General features: G+C 42.9%; 1 protein-coding gene across 3 annotated transcripts; it reads left to right on the forward strand.

Annotated features, from left to right (window-relative positions):
• Positions 1–1,200: 1,200 nt before the first annotated feature.
• Positions 1,201–18,401, forward strand: LAMP3 (lysosomal associated membrane protein 3). 3 transcript variants are annotated; one of them, XM_061353474.1, is made up of 6 exons: positions 1,201–1,913; positions 5,861–6,666; positions 7,985–8,107; positions 10,849–10,906; positions 12,798–12,965; positions 13,756–14,090. In XM_061353474.1, exons 1-6 carry the CDS (start codon positions 1,868–1,870, stop codon positions 13,761–13,763), a joined length of 1,209 nt encoding a protein of 402 aa, XP_061209458.1. In that variant the 5' UTR covers positions 1,201–1,867; the 3' UTR covers positions 13,764–14,090. The 3 variants fall into 3 exon arrangements, with proteins under 3 accessions (XP_061209458.1, XP_061209459.1, XP_061209457.1); XM_061353475.1 differs by having other exon boundaries at positions 13,789–14,090; XM_061353473.1 differs by lacking the exon at positions 13,756–14,090 and adding an exon at positions 16,624–18,401 and having other exon boundaries at positions 1,209–1,913.
• The last annotated feature ends 373 nt before the right edge of the window (positions 18,402–18,774 follow it).

Genomic DNA, 18,774 nt, shown 5'->3' on the forward strand with positions numbered 1-18,774 from the left:
ACACACATGTCACAAAAGGCACAGTGTTTTTTTTCTGTTACCCATGTCCCTTAGTCATGTTCCTGAATCCCTGAGACTATTAGGAGAGTGCAAAGGTTCACACAGTTCAGTGCTGCACGTGCTAATGCTGCAGCCAGAAGGCAAGGGGGTTGTAGGATAACTTGTAAGATCTCTGCATACCTTTGGCTACCAGTGTTTTAATAGGGAGTGCTAGTTGACACAAATGCATGTTATGGATCATGTAGAAGGAAAAGCAGGTAAAAATGGGAATGTAAAACCATAATGCAAATAGAGAAAAATACATTGGAACTAATTTCATCCAATACCCAGATTTCTGGGAGCAAACTTTAGTTCACTTGAGTTTTCAAGTCATTGGCTGTATCATGTAACTGCAGTGCAATATTGGTATGAGAAAATGAAGACTTAGGATCACACCAGATCCCATGTGTGGGTCTTGCTCTGTTCCTGTCGCGGTTTAAGCCCACCCAAGCAGCCTCTCTCTCACTCCCCTCTCTTTGTCCCCCCACTCCCAGAGGGATGGGGAGGAGAATCAAAAGAATGTAACTCCCGTGGGTTGAGATAAGAACAGTCCAGTAACTAAGGTATAATACAAACCACTACTGCTACCACTAATAACAACAAATAACAAGGGAAGAGAACACAGCTGCTCACCACTCACCAACCGATACCCAGCCCGACCGAGCAGTGATCTAACCCTTCTGGGTAACTGCTCCCAGTTTTACATCCTGGGCATGACATGCTGTGGTATGGAATACCTCTTTGGCAAGTTTGGGTCAGGTGTCCTGTCTCTGCTTCCTCCCGGCTTTCCCTGCTCCCTGGCAGAGCATGAGACTCAGAAAGTCCCTGGTCAGACTAAACAAGCAACAGACTAAGCAGCAACTAAAACCATCTGTGTTCCCAGTGCTGTTCCCAGGCTGAAAGTCAAAAACACAGCACTGCACCAGCTACTAAGAAGGAATAAAAATGACTGCTACTGCTGAACCCAGGGCGGCTCCCCACACCAAACAGTCCCCATGGCAAAGGCCGAGGGCTGGAAATCCAGCCACACACGTGAGTGGGGTAACATTCTCCGGCTGCAGATCTCTGGTGCACGGCTACGCGTGCTGGGACCTGCCTGTGCAGCGTCTGTCCCAGCTTGGCGTGGTTTGCAGGGGGCACTTCATGGGTCATAGTTGGGGCATTGCTATTTGCCAAGGAGTGTGTTTGGATGCAAGACTAATGGTGAGTCACCACAGCTGATCCACCTTCTACAAGCTTAGCCCCTGGAGCAGGGCTGAACCAGACAGCAAAGGCTGCTGACAGTCCCTAGCTGGGACCAAAGCATGTTTGGGGCTTTGCTCAGCCTTGTCTTGCTTTTACAGGTGCTCTATGGAGCTGGCTCAGGATCACACCTCTCCCTTCTGTGCCTTAATATACAAGAAAGAGTTTGGCCCTAAGGAAAGTACAGTTTAGAAAGAACACAGGAAAAGCACTGATTTACAGGTTGCATCCTTCCACTGGGGCACAGCTGCAGTCTGCCCGAGGTTATGAAACCGGACAGAGGTGTGTGAAGCTTTATGTGGCTTGCAAAATGCCCCAGCTCTCAGCTGGAGAGTGAGAGCCTGTCCTCCCCCCCAGCTAGCCCAGCAGTCCCTTCTGGTTTCACTTCCTGTCCTAACCATAACTTATTTTCTTCTGCAGTAGTTTACAAATGAGAGGCACGGTCTCCCCCTCTCTCCCCACCTCCTTTCCAGCCATGTGACTGAGCACTCCCTGCACCAAGTGAAACTTCCCAGTCTCCAGGAAACCTTGATCTCCTTTCCATTTGCTCCGCAGTGAGAAGCAGCATCTCTCAAACCTGCTGGCCATGGGGAGGAGCACATGGCAATTCATCTTGCTAACCTTCACCTGTGGTGAGTAATATCCTCCACCATTTCTATGAGGAAAATGAAGTAGACTATGCTGGCTTTGTTTCTTTGCAGTCAGGACAGCACCTAACAGACTGAAAACTTTAAATAGCTTTGTTGCTAGCACTAAGGGCTTTTAGTAAAGTCCCACTGCTAAGAAATAAGTAGAAATAGATTTCACTGCAGCTGATATAGTTGGTCTGATATTTTCCTGTGCATTTTCCCTTGCAGTCTGTGGTGATGAACTCTGACTGTGTGATGGAGTGAGTTCAAAATAGTATTAGAAGCAGACTTTCTGGGGCTTGTTTTTCTTAATTAAAAATTATTTCCAGACCAGCAGAACTGAGAAGCAGAATAAGAACTAAGGAAGTGCTGCTTGAGTAATTTGCCTGCATAGCAAGATGCAGAGCATGATCAGGAAAGCAAGAGTGAGGTAGAGGCTTGGAAAAGGCAGGCTGGGGCTTATTTCAGTGACAAACCACATCACAGTCACCCTCCAATCCTTAGCGCTGCTCTGTGAATCTGTGGAGCCAGCCTGATGAAGGATGTGACCCAGCATGTGAAGTCATCCCTCAGCACCCACAGCAGTACAAGATCTCTCAGATTAAGAAAGACAAAGTGGGACTTAATCTGTGTAATGCCTAAAGGTCTGAGCTCACTGGTGGGGCACTGGATTTCTGCAGTGGGCTTTGCCATTGGCACACAGGGATCAAACAAGTAACAACTTCTCTCCCCCTCCCAGTGCAGTGAACAGGGAAACAGCTCAGGGACTCAACCATAAGCATCTCATGCTGTTATCTGCTCTGCTTTCCTGCAACCACTTCATAGACAGAGTCTGTTGAAGTAGCTTCCAAACATATACATGAAAGGAGAACAAGATCAGACCGAGGAAGTAATACTAATAACTCAGGGTCAACAAGGACCTTTTTGACCAGAAAGAGCAGAAAGAGCTTTTTTCCTCAGATCCTTATCCATTTTTGATCATTCCTTCTAACGTTTTATTAATGACACAAAGTCAAGTCTTTCTGTGCAGACAGGGAATTACACATAATCAGTTTAAGAGATAAAGGTCTAAGGGGTTGGACACTTAAGAAATGGCTCCCATGTTAAAGGGAAACTTTGACAGTACTGAAACCTCTCAGGAAATCTTGGGGCTTTTTCAGTTCCTCAGGGACCCAGATCAGAGCAGATTGCGTTGGTGAGAGTGTTTTCAGTGATTGTAGGAGCTTGGTCAGGTTTTTGTGTCCACACAAAACCAGCCAGCTAAAAACGGGCATTTCTTCTGGGCAGCATAAAGCGGAACAAACCTGCTGGGTGGCTGAGCAGCATGAGTGTGCGATTAAACAAGAAGGGGAAAAAGTCCTCAGTGAGTTTTTTTCACCCACTCCATTACAGGACAGCAGGCTATGAAACGTCACAGCCAGATCATGGCATTGAGTGCTCCACTTTCCATTGAAAGCCTGGGAGCAGAGCACTGTTATTCCTTTGCTGGCATTGACTCAAATTTGTCACCAAAGCACAAAAATGAGGGCTCCAGGTGCAAACTGGGAACAGTGAATCTCCGAGAGCTGCCCTGGTCCTTTTCTGAGGGGCTTATTCTGGAGCGTCACATGCAAAGAGACTTGCTGGGCACAAACACAGCCCTCGGCGTTTGTAGCTCACAACTTTGAAGCCAAGGGCCAAGGTGTGACGAGGAGATTGAAGCTTGCTCCAGGAAAGACACACCCCAGGGAGCATGCATCCCTGGAGCAAAATGTTTGTTGTATGACATTTTGAACTGGCTTCATAGAAAAAAAAACAAACCAAAACAACACTGGGGAGATTAACCGCATCTGGGATGCAGAGCTGTGAGTATTTGTTGTTCTTTAATGGCAGAGCTGTGAAAGGGACTGGGGATGGACAGCTGTTCAGGTGGCTCCTTCGCTGAGATGTTCTAGGCTTCCTGAGATGCAATGCTACAACGATGAGGGAGCCATGGTGAAACTTTTCAGACCTTAGCAGGACTGGCACCCCATGGGCCCACCTGCCCCTTCACTCAGCAGAGCTACCCAACTACCTCCAACAGCTACCCAGGAACAGCAAAGCTCATTAGGTGCAAACAGAGAACAGTCAACCATTCTTACCTATCCCTGGGAGCTCATGTGGCTGAATGCCTCTTGAGAAGATGACCCAGGCCAACAGGTTTAGCAGTGTGACCCTGTTCTGACACTCCAAATGCCTGAGAGAGCTGTGGGAGGCTGGAGGAGCTGGCAAGTCACCTGGTGACCATGAGCTATAGGCCACTCCAAAGACATTTCTGACTTTAGTCCTCAGTGACCCTATCAGGCTGAATGTTTCTGTAATGAAAAATAGTTAGGTTGAAATGATCTTTTGGGGAAAATAAAGTTTCATTTAAAAGCCGGGGCTGGCATCCAAATGTCAGTGAAATAATGTTTCTCTCCCTGTCTGTAAGATAAGTGTTATCTGGTCAGTAATTAAAACCAATCTGTTGAGTAAAAATCTAAGAAGTACTGACTATTTAAGACGTGTAAATTTAAAGGTAGTTTATTGTGCAGTCTTACGGGGGGGGGGAAGTGAAAATAGCAACTTCTTTTTTGTTTTTTGTAACACATTTAGCTGCAGCTACCTATGGCTGGTATACCGCAACTGCTCTGGTTTTCCACCAGCACACAGAGAAAGAGAGAAGTTACCTGCTTTTCAGCTCTGCCATAAGGTGTGGTAAAGACTAAAGGAAAGTGAGAAAAAGAACTGAAGTATCATATTAATTATGGCATTTTTAGGTTCCTTCTGATAAAATTTGCAATCAGGGGAATCTGTCCTGTTATTTTTGTGTCTTTTCAACTATATCAAGTTGCACTTCTTTGATGATAGCAGCTACACTGGCAGTCAAGTGTGTTACAGTGCAGGTCCCTTCTCTCTCAAAAATAGAGAATTCCTCTCTGTCCTCAAGCTAATTTAGAAAAGCATTTAACTACACCTGAAGCTTCATGCATACCAGTGAATTCATATAAATCAGTGATTTACGATTTCTTTTAGCTTGACCTTGTCTTTAGAGGGTCTTCTTGCATATTTATAATGACAGGCTTAAGCAGAAGACTTGCGACCTTCATCTGCTCTTCAATGTACTTTTCCCAGTTTTTCTTCAGTTTGTTATTTAGGAGCCAGATACTTTCTTTTCAGCTCTGCAAGGGACATGTTTCTGTAAATGGTATAAGATGGAAGTGTAATTTTGATGCTGTGACTATTTCCAGATGTGGTCCAAATGTCCCTGGATGCTGTACCCTGAAATGTGTTTCCCATCACTAAAAAGTCTTTCCTTGTGTGGAGCATCCTCTTGGATACCTCCTGGAGGAAGAACTTTGGGGTTCAAGCTGGCCTGGCTACAACAAAACCATAAATAAATATCTGGACTTTCCTTGTCTCCCAGACCAGTTTCCCAGACTATTGTGAATCACTGTAAGGCCATTACACTGCCTCACTTCCTTCATGCCTAAAAAATGTCCCATTTCCCCATGCTTTGTTGGTAAGGAACCAACACCATTTCCCCTGTTATACACACTTCATCTGCCTTAGATCCTAATAATTTGCTTCTAGCAAATCTTGCTGTACTACTGCCTGCAAGAGAATTCTTGTGCTGTCTGGGGATTGTGCAAGGTCTGCTCACACTTCTGGCATCTTTTGGTTTCTTCAGCCGTAACAGTAATGCAAGGAGCTGGGAGCCAATGTGCTTTACTGCAGTGGGTTTATTCAGAGGTCTGAAGGTTGGGAGAGTGGTGAAAAGTTATAGATAGTCCTACAGCATGTCTGCCTTTACTCTCCTATCATGACTGGAGCCAAATGAAGAATTAAATCATATTGGCCATTTGATAGCAAATTCAATGCAATTATGTTGTAGGTATCAGCAGAAATATTAAACATAAAGGTTTTCAGACTCCTTATTTGTTTCTTTGCAGCATTTTCCTCCTGCTTTGCTGAAGTGTCCTTAGGGGTCAAGGTGTCTCCAGAAACCGTATCCTTCCCACATACAGCTACTCCTCAGCCACACCCCCGTCATCATTCTTCATCCCATCAACGTACCACAGTTCATTTTAACAGCACAGGCTCTCTTAAAACAACATCCATGAGCCAGAGAACAACTGTGCAGTCAACAGACCAGAGCCAGGTAACAACAGCACCAGGCCACCACATGACAGACCAGGCAGCAGCAACCACCACTCAAGTGATCAGCCAGAAATCTCCCATGATGGTATCCACAATATCAGCAGACAACACAACTGCAGCTGGTCAGACTACAACCCAGGCAATGAAAACGGTTACCCTTGTAGTGAAGAATGCAACCATACACCCCGTGTCCTCCACCAAGCAAGACAGAGCATGTGTGAGCACAGAAATAACAGCAGCAGCCACAAACACAACCATAAAAGATACAACACCAAATACACAAATGACAGCTACTGCCATAAATACCACAGCCACCACCATAAATACTACAGCCACCACCATGCAAACTGTAAAGCCCACCACAGGATCTGGAAATCAAACACTACCTGAAAGTTCAATAGCCCCAGCCACGACAAATGCAACAACCATTCATCCAGGGACTCAAACAGCCATCCCATCTACTATGATGACAGCAAGACCCACTCTTGCACCTCAGCCTTATCCCATCCCCACTGGCGTATACACCATTTCCAGTGGGAACAGGACCTGCATCAAAGCAGTAATGGGTTTGCAGCTGATGGCTCAAAATGCACAGAAGGTGAGGTGGAAGCGCAAGGCTGAGCTTTGTGATGACTTAATTACAAAGTTTCTTCATCAGCTGGAATTGATTCTTTTCAAAGCAATTTTCAGGAGGTAGCTTGTATGATAAAAATAAGTGGTTTGCTACCAGTCTAAGGCCTTTCTGTGCCACAGCATCTTGGCTGCTGCACTTTGGCTTGGATGATGATATTAGTGGGTCATATGGGTGCTTTCTTATTTCACTGATCTATGTGCAGTAGCAGTACTGGGGGTAGATCAGCCTTCTATTATTTGTGTTTTCCAGAATAGGAGACTAGTTAAAATCTGAGTTGACTTTGGTGAAGGGCTTGACATTGTGAGTTGCAACAAAAGCAAGAAATTATCAGTTCACAGACCTGGATCCAGGGATGGGTTGCCCTGGTACTGATGCATGAAGATTTTAGGATCACGAACTGCCAGGCTGGACCGGAGCAGGGTGCTGGGCAGCTGGTACCTTCTCTTAGCAGTGGTGAATGGCGTGAATAGTCCAGCAAAAGATGTCATAAAACCTGAAAGTGTGATTATGTCACTCAGACTTTGGTTTTGTAGCCTCCATTAATACAATATGTGGGGTTACAGCCTCAGGCTCTGAAGTTCATATGCCTTGGGCCAAGCCCATTACATGTTTGGGGTTTGAAAGTTTCTTGCATATCTAATATTGGTAAAAGTAATTTTCATCCTTCTTCATGACAGAAGCCAGACAGGAAAGCACGATTCCCAACCTCACCAGACCATGGTGAGATGCTTATTACAAAAGTAAGGTGGGTTTGAGATGAGACTGAAGGAGCCAAACTGTATTCAGGGCTGCAGAGCTTTCCTTTCAGACTACAGTGTAGGTTGACAGATGCTAGAGATGAACTATGAAGGACATAAAGAAGAGGCCAGAGTGATATGAGGAGCAACACATGTCAAAGGCAATTAAACCCTTACCTGCCTCTGTCTTGATCTTTCCTCTGCCTTCAGGCACAATTTCCCACTTCTCCCCCTCTTTAAATTACCACTGGCACTCATCTGACCCTGCTCTGAATTGTATCAGTTCACTGAATGAGCAGAAAACTATTACTTTCTGCTATCTTACACACTGGAACAGGTTGGTGATGTGTCAGACAAGTGCTAGTGCTGGTTCAGGAGAGGGAACAACCCTAGCAGACAGCAGTTAGGCTGCTACCACCACTGCCCTGTTCATTCAGCCCCAGAGCCTCTCTGGGGGAAAAAAATGCTGCTATAAGTATATTTTTCTTATTAATCTTCCCTTCTCCTCTCCATCAGCAGCCCTGCAATGTCTCTTCTCTCCACAGAAGCAGATGGAGTACATGACTGTCAACCCCAATGTGACACAGACATTTGGAAGCTGTGGGATGGTTCAGTCTCAGCTGAACATAACTTTCAGTGGAGGGTCTGTAAACTTCACCTTTGTAAAGGTAATTGTTTCATTTAGAGAGAAGGAGTGTTTAGGATTGGGGAGGTGGAGTTTAGACTGCCTTTAAACCAGTTTGTACTGTGTGAAAGGCATTTCATCTATCTCTATGCTAGTTTTGACCTGTATATAAGGCACTATTACTCCTGTCCTTCCCAAGAGGCTAGAGTCACAGAACCACAGAGTAATTCAGGTTGGAAAAGACTTTTGGAGGCCACTTGGTCCAACTACCTGCTCAGAGCAGGACTAACTTCAACATTAAATCATATCTCATCTAGTTGAACTTTCAATTTGGAAAGGTTCATATATGCAATGAAGAGTAAGTACAGCACCTTGACATCCTCTGATAGAAAGTGCTGTTTGAATTGGAGCGGAACAGAGGGAACAGGTTTGGGTCTATAGTCCCTGCAGATGACTAAAGTATGTGTGCTGGGAACTCTGACTCAAACTATCAAATTGCTCCTCTAAAATGGTGTCTCAAGGACCACTTGAATACAGGTGAGGTTAGTCGTTTGCTTCCCATAAATGCCAAGTATCACGTCTGCCCAGCCAAAAGCCAACTGTGGTTGTTAAATTGAAAGGGCAGTCTGTGCAGTTGTGTCAAGGAGCCACAGCCCATCCACAGCTGAAAGGGACTAATTTTATCTAATTTCTCAGTGGAAAATTCCAAACAAGTGAACTACAACAGCAAAACTGTAGATAAGTGCTCTTAAAATGTACCACACCAAGGAGACTTATAAGCACACACAGAAACTTGGGCAAGAGAGAGGCCCCACTTACATGGTAGGAAAACGAGCTTTCTTTTTGACATTGTGTCTGTTGATACCATGTTCCCCACTGGCACTGCATCATACGTGGATGAGGCTTTAACATAAGCTACCAAAAGTGCTGTTGCTATTGTGGTAACCACAGGAGAAAATGGCTGAGTGCAGCCATACTCTTGCTTCCTCAGACATTTGCATGGTTTACACATTCTGGGAGGCAGTGTGCAATACTATTTATCTGAAAGCTAGTATGGCTGGGTGGTAATGCCAGCAAAGCTAACAACAGAAATTAATACTATGTATGAAGTTATTAATGGGCAGGGAGGAATACAGTGTGCTTTGGATCCCATCAAACTCTGAATGAATGTTACATGCATTAAGGTCATGTCCTGGAGCTCCATAGCAGTTCAGAGCTGTATTCAGCCATCAATGCTGATCTGTGTCTTTCAATTAATCAAGACAAAATGTCAATTTTACATCCTGGTTCCAAGCCCAAATTAATCACAGTTAAGTACAAGCACTTAGTCTTTTCCATAGAAAGTCCAAGAGACAACAGCAAATTATACCACTCCTGAGTCATTAATGCTTGAGAAGAGAAAAGATTTCAATTAACAATCATCTTGATTTTAGTTTATGGCAGCGTGTTTTCTAAAAGCTACAAAGGAAAAGTGAGGTAAAAAATCAAGGAGCTGTTTTAAAACAAAGGATCAGTTCAGACTGTAAGTGTTTGCTTTAAATGTATGCTTCCTGCAACAAGGCGAGCATTTTCTGTGTTACAAGGATCCTTAGAAAAAGTCCGGTGATTCAAGTACCCATGAAAGCCCCAGCTTGCAGCAGTGCTAAGGAGAGTGACATGAACCTTTAGGAGATACTTGACCTGTCTTGCCCTGAAAAAGGTGGTTGTTGGCACAGAATTAGACAATCCGCCCTTCACTTAAAGATAAGCCTCAAGAGAAGAGCAGGGCTCGCCTCAAACTTCTTTGAAATTCAAGTTAATATGAAACCATTTTGCTGCTGGTTTTTATGTGTTTGGCCTCCACAGCCTCTCTAACTGCTTTGAACCAGGAGTACTCCCACAGTGGCTCTTCTGATTTTCATAGGTGAAAGAGGAGCTGGATCAGGCCACAGGGCTGGGGTGCTGGTGCAAGGTAGCAGGAGGTGAGAGGCTGGCTCAGTACTCACCACTGCAAGCTGCCTTTTGCAAAGAACTTGAAAAAAGGAAGTTTTGTAACCAACCTACTAGTTGTGAAGTAGGAGCAGGTGTTTTCCCCAAGCCAAGTTACTCACTGTAGCCAAAGAGAACTTAGAGCTGCCATCAAAAAAGGGGTAATATTTAACCTCACCTTTTTATTCCTTTAAGTAGGAGTATTACTGAGAACACAGAAGCTCTTTTGCTTTCTGCAGTTTCCTCATGCAAAGGGCTTCTATGCATAAAGTGCTCTGCAGCACTGGGAGTTCCGGGTCCTTCTGAAGGTGCAGGCTTAGATCCTGCAAGCAGTCAGACTGCAGGTCAGCATGGATTCATTCAGTGCAGGATCGCTCAGGAGAGCACTGTGGTGACTCTCAGTAAAGCAGAACAGGTGAATAAAAATAAAATGTCCTTATAACATGCCTGTTAATTTGTGCAATGTATACTATTTGTTTAACTCCCTCCTACTTTTGGTTGCCACAAGTGTCACACAAATAAATGCTTTGGTAGTCTGTGTAAACTACACCTGTATGGTTCAGTTTCACTGAATTGAGTAGAACTGGTGATGTAGCAGAAGTGGAGGCATGACACCAGCTTCTTAGCTATTAGAGGGAGTGACCTGGAAACAAAAAAGCAATACATCCAGGCATGTTGGTTCTTGGGTCCTGAAGGTGGAGCTTTAAAATGTGTTTCTTTGGGAAACACTTTGTGACTATTTTGGTGTGGTGAACTGTATTTATTCCCCCCTCATATGAGGATGTATTGTGAATAAAGATACACGTTCTTTTGCAGCAAGCTCCAAGCTACTATGTCAGTAAAATTGAGACCAGGTTACAGTCATCTTCTGAAGGTTAGTGATTTTTACATTGTCTTTATTTCGTATCAAACTCTTATGGGTGTGAGATAGGCTTTTGTATCTTTAAAACACTGGGTTTTTTTTCAAATTAGGTGTTTTGTCAGGCTTTCAACATGTCATTCACCTAAATCTTATGGTGTGAAAATGCAAGAGAAGGAACTAGGATGCAGTTTTACCAGAATTGTTCAATTTTCCTTTTGTCCTCAAAAACTGTCCCTGCCCCACCTCTGTCTGAATAGAGATTACTTGAAACCTAAATTTAATATATAAAACAGCCCTCAAAGATTTTATCTGCAGAACCACAAAAATGCTGTGACTCCAGTTTGGCTGGATGCATCTTTCCAATCTAATAAGCCTACTAAATGAATACAGTATCTGGATAACAGAAATGCAGAGCTGGATCCAGATTTCAAATACACCAGTGTCAAGGGAGGCTTGTCTTGATTTTGTAGAAATAAGAACTGGGCCCAGGGGGAGGTTCTTCATCCTGAAATCTTAGACCTTGTCTGTGCTCTTCTCTTTCTTTTTTCTGATACAGCCCTGCTTCTCACCATTTGAACAGTCAGGAGCTGCTCCAGATGTGACATACCAAGAATTGCTAAGAGAACATTGTTTAGGTCAGGGAAAAAATTCTAAGCCATCACTTCAGATTTTATCTGACATTAATTTTGCACAAGTTCTTCCAAATATTTCAAATCTGTGATAGGATAACCACTATGTTATATCACTTCTCCATTTGTTACTCATAAGTATTTGGTTTGACTTTTGCCCCTGAAAGAAAAAAAGCAAATCAGGAGCTTGACCAGGTGTGTCCTAATAGCACTGAGTCTTTGGAAGCTCAGTACCTAGTTTTCTTCTCATTGATGAGTATTTCTATTAACTCAAGTGGAGCCTATTCTGATCTACAGCAATTAAAGTAAAAGCAAAGTTGATCTAGATGTCATGTCTTCTAGGGATGTCCTCAGTCTAAATGATCAGAGTTTTCCTGGGCATCACTAAATGCAAACCGCAGCAAATATAAACATATCTGCTTAATCATAAGTTTTAAAATCTTCAAATATACTTTGAGTCCTCCCAGTGGTGCTGGCAAGAGCCATTGCTATCCCTGACTGCTTGTTACTGCCTCTCTGCCAGATGCTGCCATTTCACAGACCACGAGCAGTCCTTTTGCAGTGAGGAAACCCGTATCTTTTCAGGGATAAAAATCACTGAACTATCTGTATCAGTACACACTGCTGTACTGATTTTGACTGAAGGGGACCAAGAGTCTGCTGCATGCTATTGTGCCGGCAGTTTTGCTTGGGATACAGTGATGCAGAGTTGGTAATGTGGATGATTTTGATTTAAACTGGTATATCTGCTTATAAAGGAGGATATGCATAAAGGATATGCCTAGGTTACAAGATCTTTTCATGCACTTAATTTGAGCTGTATTTTTCATAAAGTACTGTGATGTGAGAATACGTTTAAAAAAGTATTTAGTGCATAAAGCAATACAGACTAGATATTCCCATGGTATACATGATATATACATACAAAGATGGTATCTCTATTTTGTCTGGAAATAGCTGTGCTAGAGACCTAAAACAGATGTCTGTTCCTTTGAGAATCCTAACCCCTTCTTGCAGACTCGAGTTGTTAAAATATGATTTGAAGAAGCATCTGGAATTTTAGCCACCTTTTCAGACCCAAGCTCAGCTGAGTTGGACTCATTTAAACATGGAAGAAATGTAACTGATACTTTAGGGGGGAAATAACCATGCTTTAGTCACATCTGTGACTGCTGCTCTACCAAAGCACCATGGATCCTCCATTTTATCTCAGAAAGATGTTGGTTCCAACAGCTACTGTGGGTTCTCATTTTATGTGTCCTTATGGCCTCCAGGTATGCTTTACTATGGAGCTATACAAGAGAAGATGTTTACAACAAAGCTGGGGAATTCCTTTAAGTGTGCCAGCGAGCAAACCTTCAATTTGGAGAAGAACTTCCAGCTACTCTTTGTTAATATGCAGCTGCAGGCATTTGATATTGTTGGTAACCAGTTTGGAAAAGGTAAGGAGAAGAATACCTTTTCCACCCTTCTGGGATTTACATGTCAGCACTCTGGTAGCCTCACAGATATAATCTGCTAGGTTATAACCATACACACACAGTGATCCTGTTAACACCTGTAGCGTAATCACAACTTTGTAATAGCTTCTAAATAGTGAAACCTGCCTGATACTGTTTTTTCACTCTTTTCTGAATCATTTTCAACACAGTGCTAACACCTATGGAAGATGGAAAAGTATTTTCTCCTCCTGCATTAAGTATCTTCTGTTTCACCTTCTCGTTGTTCAGCTCTACAACCACAATTTTATTCTTCATGCATTTTCTCCCAGAGCAAGCAGAGGTGTGTTCACTACCATTGCAATGGCCAAACCTCTAATACATGCAGATCAGTTCAAGGTCACTGTTCTCAATATAGTCAGATTTTATCTATTTTGCAAGGCTCTTGACACTCATGAAGTCCCACAGCTGCAGCAGCAAAACTGCCAATTCATAAGGAATATTTGTGAATGCAGGATGATACTTTCAGAGCAGCTGTGTATAGATATGGTGAAATGTTCTTCTGAGGAGGAGTACGATTGGCATGCTCACAGTTTCAGAATGAATGTGATGCTCATCTCTGCAATTTGTCCCTTCTTGAGCAGCACCACAAAGAGGCAACCACGTAGCTTAGTAAAAGACAAAGATGGACCAGTACTGACTTTCCTACTCTGTGAATTGCTTACACTGGGATAAGGTACTGGGACTCATAACAACTTCTTCCCTACACCCAAACCTGGGGTTCCTTCCACAGGGAAATGAGATGTCATCCTTGTTTCTTGTCCAGCGATATAGCCAGGACCTGACCAGGCTGTGGGGTCCAAGGCTGCTAGGTGCACCAGGAAACTCCCGTGCCCCACATTATGGATACTCTCATGATCTACTGCCGTACTTTTAATGAGATGCATGAAAGATCCTACCAAAAGCAGAGAGATGAACTAGACAGGACCCTGTGGTCGCTTTCAAACTGTGCATCTTCTCGTTTCTGTGACTTCCTCTTAGGGCGTTTCCATACAAGAATTCAAGTGGACAGACAAGCTCATCAGCTCTCCAGCCCTTCAGATGCACTAATAAAACATTCCTTTCTGACATTTGACTTTCTACATGATTAAAAAATATTGCCCCTATAGTCTTCTTTTTACTTTAGGTCTGACTTTTGGCTCAGTTTGGCTCTGTTTGAATGATTCTTTCTTTTGTTAAGTCACCATTTTGGCTGCCTTTTTTTACTCTAAAAGGAATATAATGGGAAACAACATATGGGGCTTTTTGAGACTTTTTTTTCTGTTTTGCATGCTTTTCTTTAAAAGCCACGCTGAGAATCCAATCCATGCTCTCATTATCATCAAGGTCTTTTTCAAGGGATAACACTGAGCTGAAACAAATAATGAGATCCTGTCTGGTTCCCACATTCACATTCAAATTTCTATAGTGAGTGAGTTCATTTATGGCTTTTGGTAGGGCCTCACCTCTAAAAGGGACAGAGCTTAGAAAGACTTTTCTTCCTCCTCCCCCATCCCAGGGTCAGGCTAATCTCAGCTAATCAGTACCATATACAAAATTAAATTAGTTTTGTTCTTAACCAACACGCTGAGAAAGCAGCTTCCACCTCTGAAATAATTCTCTAGTGCCATGAAATGGTTATGAGACTGTTACGTACCTCTGTTGTTTATGCAGATTTGGAAAGACAAAAATCCTCAGTAAAGGAATGACTTTTCACCAGCCTCCTCCCTTTGGGTGTCTCAAGATTGCTAGTTTCACTTCTGTTGCTCCTGATTTGCTTATATTTAAAAGGGGAAGAAAAAGAAAACACCAGTGATCATTGCTTTTAAGTCCTTTACAATTTTGTACAGACTGCAGCAGTGTTATTTGTTTGAGTCCGGAAAGCCGTAAAAGTGTCCTCTGAACTGCTATTCAGTATATCAGAAACAGTTCCTAGAGTTCATAGTCCAAGGTTTTGTCAAGGCAAAATGGCTAATTCAAACATCTCCTGCTTTGCAATACTTAAATGCAAATACTTTTCAGCTCACTTCCTTAACAGCAGGTTACGTTAATCAGACAAAGCTTTTAAAAGGCATCACCTAGTAGAATGCTGGTGCTTTTGGCTTTGGGACATTGCATCACAGGAAATCACCATCTGGATCAAATGGGAAGAGGATCAGATTTTGGGCAGAGCCATGTGGAGGCTCTGGAGCTGTGACGTGATGTCATACATTCCACATGCTCCCTGGGCTAACTGCCCACCATCGGCATAAAGATTCCCACTGGCGAAAAGCCAAGCTAAACTATGATCTGTGCCAGAATAGTAATCAGACTTAGACAATAACAATAGAGGGTTTTGTCTTAGAGTGTTGTTGAAATCTACTTTGGAATAGTCACAGGGAGTGAAAGAGGCAGAGGGTGTTTGATCTCCCTCATAAACTGGATTAATCTCTATGGTTGTAAACTGGATTTATTGCTATTGTGGATACACTGTGGGGTTCAGCTATCAAGCTACCCTGCGAAAGGCATAGTTTGCTACTCAGGTGCCACTCAAAGCATCATGCTAGAGATCTTGGTTTCCCTGGAACCCAAGGAAGGACCCTTCCTATAGATCAGATGGAAGATGGAGGACTGGTCCTATTCTGGAACAGGATTTGAGACTGTTTTGCCATTGTCTCTCAATAAATATTCTGTTTATATTGGTGACGCAGATGGTGCAGCCTCTCCATAGGAAAGCTGACAATTTACCCCAGTCTGGAAGTTGATTTTTAAGTAAGGAGTTTCCATTTAATCAAAAGATGACTTGAATAATCATTTGGGTAGGGGCTGGTTGAGAAAGTCAGTATTTTCCCCCTCTGTAGCTAACAGGTATGTTTAGAGTGAATATATCTTTGGTTGGTTCTTAAAAGATATTATTTGTACTAAAAAAAAATCATAAGCATTCTACGAAAACTTTTTCTGATATTATCATATGTGCAATAAGATTACGATGGTACTGCTAAAGCAACTCCCTGGACTAAGTCCGAGGCTCCTAGCATCTCTGGATGTTCTCAGCCACTATTATCCACAAATATCCTGAATTAAACACGGAGAACAATTAGAATTTGATTTTTCTTAGGAAATACTGACTTAACTAGGATCCTTGCTGCACCAGTGCTGTGCTGGGCTCCCTTCTCTGATCTGACTCTTCTTACTGGGCAGAAGCCATTAGATGCTACAAAGGAACAGTTTTTGTCCATGAAGGATGTGTCTTGCTCTTTATTCTCAGGCTTACGCTTTGTAGTGGGATGCTCCACATCTGCTAGCAGAAAGAAAGCCTCCTACTCCTACATGTGTATGTACTGGTCTTGGTGGTAAAACAATTACTGCAGACATGAAAGAGCAGAGTCATTCTCCAGAGAAGCATGTAGCAGTTTTGAATGGGGTGAGTGTTTTCTTGAGGCAAGGTTCACTACACATAAAAGTGTAGTAAGTAAAGCTCAGGAAAGAGAAAGAGGAAAAGAAAAAAGAAACCAAAAAACCAAGGTTTTGAGAAATTCTGCCTTGTATTTGCTGACTTTTTATCTTTTCTGGAATGCAGATGTATAGTCCAGCAGTACATTGTTCTGCTGTAACACATTTCCTGATCTGCTTTTACTTTCAGAAGAAGAATGTTTTCCTGATAAAAACAGCAAAGCAGCTCCCGTTGCAGTGGGCCTGAGTATCCTGGGATTGTTAGTCATCGTGTTTGCCACTTTCCTGATTTCCAGAAGAAAGCCGCAAAGAGGATATGAACGTATCTGAGGTGCACTTGTACTTCCAAATGTGTGCAGCAAGTAGAGAAGTCACAGGAGTTTTAGCTTCTACCTGGCAATCTCACTACCCTGAAGCCACATTTTTAAGTGATTTTAAGGGATGACACCATGTCTTTAAAGCTAATATTTCTGGAAACAATTTCTTTAAGGTGGGAAGGAGAGAACTCACACCATCTACTTTAGGCTATTCTTAGCATCTAATTTAGATGTAGTTCAGAGGACCAAAGTGAGGAGCTTAAATTTTTTATATTATCAACAAAGTAGGCAGTTCATACCATCCAAGTCAGACGCCTAAAAATAGCTTAAAGCCAGCAGTAGCACTATTCCCCAGAAAATCCATCAGGTTTGATAGAGATAGCATTTAGATTTATTAAAATAGATGTCTCCAGTAACACAACCTTCAAGTGACTAAACCAGAGGTCCACCACTACAGACAACCTTGTTAAATCAAAGCTCAGTGAAAGCCTTGTGGGAGCACTGTGTATGCTGAAGTCTCAGGGCAAGCGTGCGACTTCCATTCGCAAGTTCTCACCAGTCCTGTATGCAACAGGGTTACATTTTGCAAGTCCTTGTTTTTCCTATTAAGCCCTTGACAAGGACAGAGCACTAATATGTGATTCTTATTCTGGAGGCAGTGTTTTTAGAAAAAAATCTAGTTTTCAATGACTGTGGATGCAAGTAAGAGATTACCCAGCTGAGGTCGCACAGGGGCTGCCTGACTAGTATGTGCCTAAATTATCACTTCTCATTGCTTGTCTCAGCACTGCTACAAAAATGTCTGAACTTCTTGTCAGTAATTCCTGAGCTGCAGCCTCATAAAGCACAGCACATTAGAGCAATCTGACCCTGGTAAATTTATCCTGAAGTGTTATCCTGCAAACTGCACAATTCAGGAGCTGATTGACAAGCAGTTGAGGTGTGCAGCAGAACTGGGCAGGAGTTTAGAGGCAGAAACTGCATCTGCCACACCAGGCCAAATTGCCCCGGTTGTCAGTTGGTGCTCAAGGCACAGCATCCCTTTGCAACATGATTGCCATACAATGTGGAGAAAGCTAACATGAGGGTCTGAGAACACTGTGACACATGGGCTGATGATTTTGAATGATAAATTCAAAGAGCTTAATATTTTGTGGTCTTGTGAGAGCTCCTAAATCACCCCCTTTCACCTATTCAAACAAAGATCTGATTCAGTGCCTGCTGCTGAGCTTTGTAACTCCCTCTACTGAGATAGCAGCACTGTGATCTCTCTGAATCCAGGAAGATACCATGGTCACTGAAAATGCCAGGGATTAAGTGGCCACACTTGTGGTAGACCTGCACAAGGTCCATGATCAAATAGAAATCCACTATGGTGGGGTATGTTCAAGGTTTCTGTGGAAAATAAAAGCATGCACAGGCCTTGGACAAACTCTCTGCCCAGCGTCAATGCTACTCAGCATGCTTATAGCTGAGGAGCTGGATTTTCATACGGAAATAATTTGGAGCTGTTTTAAGGAACGCTCATCGATACACTCTGTAGTCTATTTCCTGCTAAGCAAGTGATAAAGGCATCACACTTGCTTTTGCAATTAAGTTCAGCTGATGCTCTTTGCTATAACAAGGGAAAATCTCCTTGTCACAAAACATTTACAAATGTGCACAAGGACACACGTGCATGCACCACACAATCTGTTCACTGCAGAACATCAAAATTATAAGAAATCATATCTGAAAATCTTGCCAAAAGAAAAACTAATATTAAATAAGAGCACACTTTCCTCTTAGGAGTCAGGGTAACGGCTTAAATTTTACCCATTAAAGTTGGAAAGCTTGGAAAAGGACTGTGGAATGGCATCCATTAAAAAAAGATAGACTGAAATAATCTGCAAAAAATCCTTGTTGACAGTTGAATCTGGATCTAAACAAAGTAGAAATGCTGGGAACTGTTTAATTTGCACAAATAATGGCCCACATCCTGACCAATTATTAACAGTGGGGGAACCTCACTGAATTTTCACTGG

This window comes from Neopsephotus bourkii, unplaced genomic scaffold (assembly GCF_033783945.1).
Source record: "Neopsephotus bourkii isolate Nb327-2 ecotype Australia unplaced genomic scaffold, CSIRO-AGI_Nbou_v1 NB_678, whole genome shotgun sequence".
Classification (NCBI taxonomy): domain Eukaryota; kingdom Metazoa; phylum Chordata; class Aves; order Psittaciformes; family Psittacidae; genus Neopsephotus; species Neopsephotus bourkii.

Bases quoted from the DNA above. Each gene is read 5' to 3' on its own strand.
- LAMP3 (XM_061353473.1), top strand. From the start codon at position 1,868: ATGGGGAGGAGCACATGGCAATTCATCTTGCTAACCTTCACCTGTG. The intron at 1,914-5,860 runs GTGAGTAATATC...GTTTCTTTGCAG, and splicing joins CTTGCTAACCTTCACCTGTG to CATTTTCCTCCTGCTTTGCT. The intron at 10,907-12,797 runs GTTAGTGATTTT...TATGGCCTCCAG, and splicing joins GTTACAGTCATCTTCTGAAG to GTATGCTTTACTATGGAGCT.